Genomic DNA, 10,330 nt, shown 5'->3' with positions numbered 1-10,330 from the left:
AGGCAAAAAAAAAAAAACAAGCCCTGGCTGGTTTGGCTCAGCGGTTAGAGTGTCGGCCTGCAGTCCAGAGAGCTCAGTTCCCGCTAAGGGCATGTACCTTGGTTGCAGTTTGTCTCCAGCCCTGGTTGGGTCGTGTGCGTGGCAGCCACTCAATGTGTCCCTTTCACGTCATTGTTTCTCTCTCTCCCTCCCGCTCTGTCTGAACAAAAAATGGAAAAATGTCCTCGGGTGAGAATAAAAAAAAACACAAAAGAAAAAAACAAAGTAACAGTCAGGCAAATTAAAAGTCAATGAGCAAAAAAAGTGAGTACAAAGAAAAATGTCCGGCTAGTGTGGCTCAGTGGTTGAGTGTCAACCCATGCACCAAGAGGTCACTGGTTTGATTCCCAGTTGGGACCCAAGCTCAGGTTGTGGGCCCAATCCCCAGTGGGGGGCATGCAGGAGGTGGTCAATCAATGCTCTCTCTCATCAATGTTTCTATCTCTCTCTCCCTCTCTCTTTCTCTCTCTCTCAAATCAATAAAGGAAAAAAAAAAGAATTACGGGATTCTTGCTCCTTAGTAAAAGTTCTTGTTTAGTTCCAGCCCTCAGAAAAATTTATCACTTTTTATTTTTTCTGGTGACAAATGCAAGAAAACACAGTTTAAAAAAAATCCAAATAAATATTTTAGAGGATATGCAGATCAATTTTCATTTCAACAGATGGAAACACTGCAAAGTTGATTATAGCATATTTATTTCATTCCGAACAATCCCAGGCGTATTTTCCCTGCTATATAAAAAACTGTAAGTTAAATGACAAAGTATGCTTTCATGTCACATTGATGTCCTATGTGGCCTACATATCAAAACTGATCGATGACGTGCATAAACTTTTCTACCTTGTTAAAGACAATAATCAAATTGTAAGTTTGTTCCTTTTGCAATGTTCTGATGCGGCCGGCAGATAGAGGCTTTGGGCAGGCATTCAGGCTGAAAGATTGACGCAGTCCAGGTAGGTGCAGCCTGGGAAGGGAAGAGGGCGCGGGTGGCTGCCGCGGAGCATCTTGCGTTCCTGTAGGAACGTGACGAGAGTGGAAGAAAGGCCAGAACTTGCCTCGGAAATGCAAAGCCACCTCAGGACACATTAACCTCATTCCTGGGATGAGAGCAGAAGTCTCACGTCTCTCATTTCAACCCACCACAAACATTTGCAGAACTAGGATGGAATTGTAAAGCTTTACGAGTAAAGACGTCACTAATTCATTTTAGAATTTTACATCTGATTAAAGATAGAGCCCTCTCTCCCTTTTAGTTTTCCCCTGTGTACTGGTGTTTCCTATCTTCTGTGCAGGATTATAAATAACTCTGAGGCCAGAGAGCACTCCTCCCTGCCCCAGCTATTGTTCATTGTATCTTTGTAAGATTTACTAGCATACCTTGCTTATTTTGAGGGCTAATAAATACTTTAGACTAAAATCAGAGAAACAAAATGTATCCAGTTTACATAGTGTCTGTTTATCTAACAAAAACTATAAACACATGTTCAGAACAAATAGAATAATACTAATTATAGAACCAACCAGGCAGAAGCATACATAGACAACTGAAAAAAAAAAGAGAGAAAATTTCAAAAAAACATATACTCATTCTATTTATTTATTTTTTTATCCTCACCCAAGGACATTTTTCCATTTTTTGTTCAGATAGAGTGGGAGGGGGAGAGAGAGAGAGAAACATCGACGTGAAAGGGACACATCGAGTGGTTGCCATTCGCACAACCCAACCAGGGCCGGGGACAAACTGCAACTGAGGTACGTGCCCTTAGCGGGAACCGAACCTGGGTCTCTCAGGACTGCAGGCCGACACTCTAACCGCTGAGCCAAACCGGCCAGGGCTAAATACTTATTTTAAAAAACAAATCTTGTTCTGGGGAATACTTGAAGAAAGTATCTGCGTACGGCCGAGATGTGCAGATGACTCTATCCACCCCTGCTCCCCGCTCCTCAGGTCAGTTGCCTGTCTTTCTCGGTCCTCTAGGAATAAAGCATCTATGAACATTCCTGTACAGGTTTCTGCGTGACCATAGTCTTGATTTCTCTGTGAAAAATGCTCAAGAGTACAATTGCTGGGTTATAGAGGAACTGCGTATTTCATTTTGTATGAGAGTTCCGTTTCAACCTTGCCCACAGCTCTGTAAACATTCTCATCATAACCCTTTGTGTTAGCCACCTCTTTCCTGTTGGGACTGATGCACTGACGATGGAGGGAAACAAAACCTGGAAATATAAGCAGTCTCTGGCTGCTGTAAAATTGTCTGGCCAGGGGCTTTTTGCCTATAAATATATATGTCACCGTTTTTTAAAACTCAATAACTGTAAGCATAGAACAAGAAAGATAAACAAAAAAATAGTTGTCTGCCCCCACTTATAATAAGAAATCTAAGCTAACACTATTCTTTGAACTATGTCAGCCAAAGATTAATTGGGCTCTGGTTATGTCTACTATTTTCTTCCAACTGTTATGTGGATTTTACACAATTAAAAAAAATGAAATACAAACATCAAAAAGCTATCAATCTTAAATGATCAAGAATCAGCCTTATGTACTTGAACATGTGGCATCAGGAGCATATCTGACTTTGCCTAGCACAACTACAGAAGTTGTTAGAAAGCACAGAGAGTGAAACCTCACGTCCCAGGTATCCTGGACGTGAGATGCTCTGAGCCTCTCCTCTAATCAAAGTGCCACATGTTTATTTATTGATGCATCCTAAAAATATTTGTTGGTCATCTACTATATGAAATGCATTGTACAAGGAAGCAAATTACTTTCCTATGCTCCAAGTTAATTCTCCGAGGACAGAGTAACTCATCAAAAATAGCTTGGGATATTATCCAAACACTAGTAATTGTGTTAGCAAACTTTAAGAGAGGAATGTTGTACTTGAATTTAAATAGCTACACAATTTGTGATAAAATAATGGAATCAGGTAAATTCACCCAAAAAATAAAAGCTTGATTTTATAAGGTATTAGAGGGAATGGCATTAATAAATACTGATTTCCAAAATTTTCTTATTGGCTTTATTGTACACAGATGACACAAACCTAGATACAAAATTGCTAGACCTTGAAATGTTAAAATCATTGCCCTGTAAATACCAAAAAGTGTATCTTAGCTTAATATAAGAGCAGAAGCTTGACATGCTGCATTCCACCAAAGAGCAGTGTAGATAAGGAAATAGCTCAAAGATAAAGAGATACAGGTACCATTATTACTCCGGAATGCACAGGGCTGGAAAGTGGGCAGGAGTCAGAAGACTTCAGACAAACTCAGCCTCTAGCACTTTCCCACTGCCTGCGTATCCCACCACCAGCCTCCATCTCTCTCTTCCAAAATAACAATAATGATAAAAATAATTAAAGTGACAGGATAATACCTGCCTTCTCAAAGTAACTGTAACCCTTTCTTCATCAGATTGACGGAATAGTCAAAATGAGAAGCTGTCCATGAAAGCATGGTTACCTACATGCACACATACCCGTATGAACAAATGGCATGTTTTCACGTACTTATTCCTACTAGTTTTCCAGTCATTAAAATATTTGAAAATCCTCTTTTGAAATTATATTATTAGGAACACTTACTGTGCCTCATAAAAAAATCAATCTCATAATGTTACAGCTGTGTTTCCTTTTGGTGAGACCACCCTTCATTGGTTTCATCACACACATTCTTCATCAAACAGCTTCAAAATTACCTTTAACTTTTTCAAAACGTTTAGTCAAATCCTCAAAGATTTGCCATCACTAAAGATATTTAAAAGAATTTGCCTCATGCTTTTAAGTCAGATTTTTAGTTTATTTATAGTGAATCGTGAGAAAGAAGACATCTACTAAGAAGGTCACCTGGTGCTAACAGGGCTCAAATTTTTTTAAAAAATCAGCCTAGCAGCCATTTCCACACAGAAGCCTGCTTCTGTGCTGCCCACCCTGTTTTTGCCTTGGAGCCGGCCCTTATAAAGGAGTTCTTGGAATTGTATTTCAACCAATAGGACTGAGGCTTTCCCCATCCAATTGGAGCTGCACAGCTCTGACCAACCAGGGCAACTCTATTCTGACCGATCAGGACAGTGTCTTTTGGACCAAACTGTGAGGATATGGAGTCTTCATTTGCATGAAGACAGACCAGTGAAGAACCAGGGGCCCAGAAGTCTGACTATATAAACCAGCTCCCCTCCAGCTCTGATAGTGCCCTTTCCCTTTCCATCTAAGACTGAGGGCCCTGGCTGAGCTGCAGCACTGACCAAGGCACAGCGGAGCAGACCAGCGCAGTGCAAGCTCATGGGCAAGGGCCAGAGCAGAGTGGACCCGAGAGGAGCAGAGAGGAGCTGTCTAGCCAGAGAGAGCCCGGCCCCGGTGCCGCCTGGCCCTATGGCTGCCCTCAGCTGTGCTGTTTTCACAGCCATGCTTTATCACGATCGGGCTGTTTTTCACTGAATGAAGTTTCCTTCTTCACTGCAGCCTAAATTGGGAATTTCTGTTGGCTTTGAATTGGCACCAAGACCACTGGTTGACAATATATACATATGTAAGTATATATGTATATATATATGCTGTATAAATCCTAAGTGTAAAGCTTGATGAATTTTCACAAAACAAACACAATGGTTAATCACATCCCAGGTCAGGAAATAAAATACACTACCACCCCAGAGTCCCCCTTTGCCCTCTTACAGTCATTAACAATTCACGTCTTACTTACATAGAGGAATGTTATATCAGGCAGGATCCAAATAAATGTATACTTTTTTGTGTTATTTATTCAAAATTGGTAATTATCCAAGTTGTTGCATATATGGGTAATTCATTCATTTTCACATGATGATATATTCAATGAATATTATGAACATGCCACTGTCATTCATTGTAATGGTTGATGACCATTCAAGGAGACGTTAACCAGTTTGGAGTTATTTCTTTTTTTTTTTATTTTTATTTTTTTTATCCTCACCCGAGGACATTTTTCCATTTTTTGTTCAGGTAGAGTGGGAGGGAGAGAGAGGAACAGAGAGAGAGAGAGAAACATCGATGTGAAAGGGACACATCGAGTGGCTGCCACCCGCACGACCGACCAGGGCAGGGGACAAACTGCAACCGAGGTACATGCCCTTAGCGGGAACCGAACCCGGGTCTCTCAGGACCGCAGGCCGACGCTCTAACCGCTGAGCCAAACCGGCCAGGGCAGTTTGGAGTTATTTCAAAGAATGTTGCCAATAACATTTTGTACATGTTTTTTGATGACATGTATGCATTTCTCTTGCATACACTCATAAGAATGGAATTGCTGCATTAAGGGACATGTGCGTTTTCAGTTTCATTACTACTACCAGTTTTCAAAAGTGACGATACCAGTTTGGACTCCCATCCTTAGTATCTTAAAGTCCTGTGTATTTTTTAAAATGATGTATTACTTAATTTCCAAGCATGAAGTGGTTTTATAGTGATTTGACTTTTATTGATTTCTAGCTTTCTTTATAGTCTGAGAAGATATTCTATTTGATTAAAATACTTTGAAATTTATTGCAGCTTGCTTTATGGACCTGCATGTGGCCAGTTTTGGTAACTATTCACTGTCTACTTGAGAAAGAATGTACATTTTGTGGTTGTTGGTGCTTTGTTGCATTTTAAGTCCATTAGGTCAAGTGTATTAAATATGTTGTTAAAATCTTTTATAACGTAATGATTTTTTGTCTGATTTTTCTTTCCATTACCGAGGTAGGTAATTAAAATCTTTTACTATGACATTCCTACTTCTCTTTATAGTGTGGCAATTTTTGCAGTATATATTTTGGAGGTATATAGCATTACATGCATATGAATTTAGTTTTATCTTTTTTGTGCAGAAATGTAAAGGATTATCTCTTCTAATGTCTAGTAATTATTTTTCCCTTAAATTCTACTTTGTCTGAAAGTAATTTATATATGCCAGGTTTCTTTGGATTAATGTTTGTATGGAATTTTTTTTTTTCCATGCTTTTACTTTCAACCTTTCTTTGTCCTTTAATGCATCATGATAAATGTGTCTTGTAAGTAGCACTTATTATATTTATTTTTATTTTTTAAATTTGTCTTTATTGTTGAAAGTATTACAGATGTCCCCCCTTTTAACCCCACTGACACCATCCAGTGACACCAGGCCTTCACCCCACTAATTATCTGTGTCCATGTGTTATACATACATGCATATAAGTTCTCTGGTTATTCCCTTCCCATCCCTTTCCCTTTGAGAGTTGGTTGAACATAGTCCCATGCACCAAAAGGTCGATGGTTTGATTCCTGATCAGGGCACATACCAAGTTTCGGGCTCGATCCCCAGTAGGGGGTGTACAGGAGGCAGCAGATTGATGTTTTTCTCTCTTCCCCTTTCCCTCTCTCTGTAAAATCAATAAAAGCATATTTTATAAAGTAGCATTTATTTTTGATGTATTAATCCTCTCTGGTAGTTATTTCTTTTTAATTAGAGTATTTAGTCCACATATATTTGTGTGTGTGTGGTTTTTTGTTTGCTTATAATTTTTTATTGAAGTAAAGTTGGCATGTGGTGAAATGTATCTTAATTGTATAATGTGAGTTTTTACAAATATAAACACCCATGTAAACAACACTTCAATCAAAATATAGAACATTTGCATCATCCCAGCAAGTTCAATTAGGCACATGACAGGCAGTATCCACTCCCGTAGACAACCATTTTTTTGATTTCTGGTGCCATAGATTAGATTAAACATGTACTTTATATAAATGAATTATAATGCATGGAAGATTCTGTGTAAACTTTCCTTTGTTCCAAATGATATATGTGATACATGTTCAACAAGTAGCAGTAGCATACTTATTTTTATTGCTTAGTAGAATTACACTGTATGACTACTTTCTGTTGACATACAATTGAGTTATTTCTAGGTTTTTGACCCGTCCCGCAGGTCGAGCAACGAGGACTCTAGAGGGGGAGTGAGGATGAGAAGGGACAAGAGACACGAGAAATGGAGACAAGACAGGGCTCTGATCAAGTCTCAACTTTATTGCAGATAGGTAACAGATTATATACTTGTGGGAAAAGTCAGGCAGGGGAGGAAAAGGGTGCATGAGCAGAGAAAACAACTTTTAATCATCAAAGGCATTTACTGCTCCAACACTAACCAGGGGCCTTATCTCAGGAATATTCCTCAAGATGATACTTCAAGGACCTTCAGGCAGTAAATTGCAAGCAGGAAAACAAGTTCTGCACATACAGCCAACTTATTCTTAAAGGGCCCTCGCTTGACCCCAACAGGTCCCCCTTTTTAATTTTATTGATGATATTACGGGGTTGTGCCTGTCTTAGGTCGGAGAGATCTCACTGTAGTACGTTGAAGGTCTCTTACCCGTCATGGGATAACAAGGCAGCGAAAGGCCTTGCTCCTGTCTTAGGCGAGCCTTTGTACTTCTCAGTGTCTCTCGGTTGCCCGTCATTGGCTAACCAACCCAGCGTAATTTAGGCCATCGTATCAAAGTACGGAATGCCTTGTTCAGCCTGCTCGAGGCAATGATAATGGACCTGTATTTGCTGTACCTTGATTGCCTCAATTTGCTGCTTGATGAAGGCCTTAATTTTGTTAAATATCATGGGCCCAAAAGATAGTAAAAGGAGCAAGCCTAAAAGAGGGCCTAAGAGAGGGAGGAGGTAAGGGAGAACCCCATTCAGCCCGCTCCATAATGGATTGTCGAAGAGTTCTTTTCTTCTTTTCACCAGGTCGTCCTGGAGCTGCTTTATCTTGTCTCTCACGATGCCTGACTTGTTCGCGTAGAAACAGCACTTCTCCTGTAGGGCTAAACAAATCCCTCCCTGTTCTGCAGTAAGCAAATCTAATCCTCTTCTATTCTGGAGGACTACCTCCTCAAGTGAATCTAACTGATCTTGTAAATCTTGAATAGTACTAGAAAGTGCCTGGACATCATCTATTAATTGATTAGATAGCTTTGTATAGGTGTGCAGCGACATTCCTATTCCAACTGTTCCAGTAGCGAGAGCCCCGGAGACTCCTAACCCTACCAAGAGGGGAATAAATGAAATGGCTCTTTTGGAGCGTCCCGCCAGATAATCAAAGCTGGGTATAGGAACTGGATCATCCCCGGAGATGATATCAATATCTGGTAGTAAGGTGGCTAGGACACAAATTCCCGTCCAATTTTGAGGCAAGGCGGAGTAGGCTAGATTGTCACCACACACGAACACTGTTCCTCTATCAGGACACATAGAAATATTATATTCTATATAATTACTGCAATTAGCAAAGGCAATAAATCCTACATCTATGTCATAACTATTATTCTGAAAACGGCCCTTAAAGCATGAGGGGCTGGAGAACCCCATGGGTTGTACTCCAAAAGGTAAACTATAATTGCAATTATTATTATGTTTATAGGAGGTAATGTTTACGGGTAAAGCTACGGGCATAGGGGTGCCCAAAGTCATACATAACCAGCAGTCAGCAGCAAGCATAGGATTAGAAATATTTAATGCTTTATGAGTTGCATCTAATATATCAATTGTCTGGGTGTCCAAATCTACACCCCGTGATTTGGGCAGAGCCAAAGGATGGTAATTAATTTTGGGGTACAGCTGTTCCATAATTTGCTCAAGTCGTTTCTGAGTCTTGGCTTCCTTTATTTTGTCTTGTGGCCCTCCCCCATCAGAAACATGAATTGGGGCTTCTTTGGACCAACACACGGCCTTTGCCACGGTACCCGAGCAAGAGGCTTGGGCGTATTTACTGTGGGAACCTCCTGGCAGAATCGGTCCCCAATCTCCTCCCACAGCGCCTCCCCATTGTCGTTGAAGAATTGCAGTGAAATAAGTCTTGTTGTTATAAGTACACTCCTGTACGGACTCATAACAAGAGGAGTGCATCTGATTAGAAAAGGAGGTGCATGGGCAGGTCCCAGGCCGCCCTTTTATAGTAGGTATGATAGGGGGTTTATTTGTACACTGCCATTGCGGCGTCCTCAGTCCTCCAAGCTTACTGTGATCTGAGGCGAGGTAAGCAGTTCTTTGACCACAATCTACTGTTTTGAATTTGATTCTAGGTATTGCATAGTTAGTGGCGATGCCTCCTCGACAATCGCAGGGTTTCCCATATAGAGTGTCATATAATTCACTTTTACTTACCGGAGGTTGCAAACCGGCGTCTCCAAGCTGAAGGACTGCATTGAGCGCAGCCAGGATCAGCAAACGTACGGGCTTCATCCTGTCTGGAAAGAATGTGCTATGCTAGTTTAGCTACAGCAGAATTTATTTGTCTGACTAGTCTTTCCGGCAGCCATCGAGCAGAGTGCGTCTCCTTTGAATAGACACAGACTGAACCTCGCCACCATATTAACACTGGATCAGGGCCATGCCAGGAATTATCTAGTGGGTCTTTCCACAGTACGGAGGCGTATTATTTTTGTGTGGAGAATTGCCAAAATCTTTGTGCTGCGGAAAGTCCTTGAGCATCCAAAGTTAAAAAATTTAAAATAAATAGTGTATGAGATAGTAAATTTCTGGGTGTCCCTTTAGTAGGGTACCATTCCCCCTTTTTTATTTTATTGATTGTACATTTTATGGTTTGATTAGCTCTTTCTACTATTCCTTGTCCCTGTGGATTATAAGGGATTCCTGTGATATGTTTAATGTGCAATTTTGTACAGAAATCTGCAAACCGGGAACTGGTGTATCCAGGCCCATTATCTGTTTTTAGGGAATCTGGCTTCCCCATAGAAGAAAGGGCACTTAACATGTGTGCAATAACATGTTTTGTAGCTTCTCCTGTTTGTAGAGAGGCAAAAATATAACCACTAAATGTATCTATGGAGACATGTATATACTTTAAATTGCCAAACTCAGGGATATGTGTTACATCCATTTGCCATAAGGCATTAGGTATTAGTCCTTTAGGATTAACTCCCAGATGAGGTATAGGTGTAGTCTGTAAGCACTGAGAGCAACTTTTAACTATTTGTCTAGCCTGTTCCTTGGTTATGTTATGCAGGAGTCTCAAAGTTCTGGCATTAAGATGATGCAACTGATGAGTTTGTTGAGCTGCAGAAATTCCTTTTTGTTGTGTTATGGCAAGGAACAAGTTTTATGTGGCTGCATCAGCTTTTGCATTACCTTCTGACAGTGGACCAGGAAGGCCAGTATGTGCCTTCAAATGTCCTATAAAAAATTGTTGAGTTCTTTGGTGAATTAAGGCTTGTAACTGTCTGAACAGATCACTAGCAGTGGAGACAGTTTTAATATGACCTACTGTCTCTAGTAATGGAACTG

General features: G+C 40.4%; 1 protein-coding gene across 1 annotated transcript; it reads right to left on the bottom strand.

Moving 5' to 3' along the window:
* Positions 1-7,516: 7,516 nt before the first annotated feature.
* LOC118622367 (syncytin-1-like) lies at positions 7,517-9,268 on the bottom strand. Its single transcript, XM_036249790.1, has one exon. The coding sequence runs from the start codon at positions 9,266-9,268 to the stop codon at positions 7,517-7,519; it is 1,752 nt and encodes a 583-aa protein (XP_036105683.1).
* Between the last annotated feature and the right edge of the window lie 1,062 nt (positions 9,269-10,330).

The sequence above is a fragment of the Molossus molossus genome, unplaced genomic scaffold (assembly GCF_014108415.1).
Source record: "Molossus molossus isolate mMolMol1 unplaced genomic scaffold, mMolMol1.p scaffold_m16_p_9, whole genome shotgun sequence".
Lineage (NCBI taxonomy): Eukaryota > Metazoa > Chordata > Mammalia > Chiroptera > Molossidae > Molossus > Molossus molossus.
Note: the sequence above shows the minus strand (reverse complement) of the source record. Positions and strands in the feature narration are given on the sequence as shown.

Bases quoted from the DNA above. Each gene is read 5' to 3' on its own strand.
- LOC118622367 (XM_036249790.1), bottom strand. From the start codon at position 9,268: ATGAAGCCCGTACGTTTGCTGATCCTGGCTGCGCTCAATGCAGTCCTT.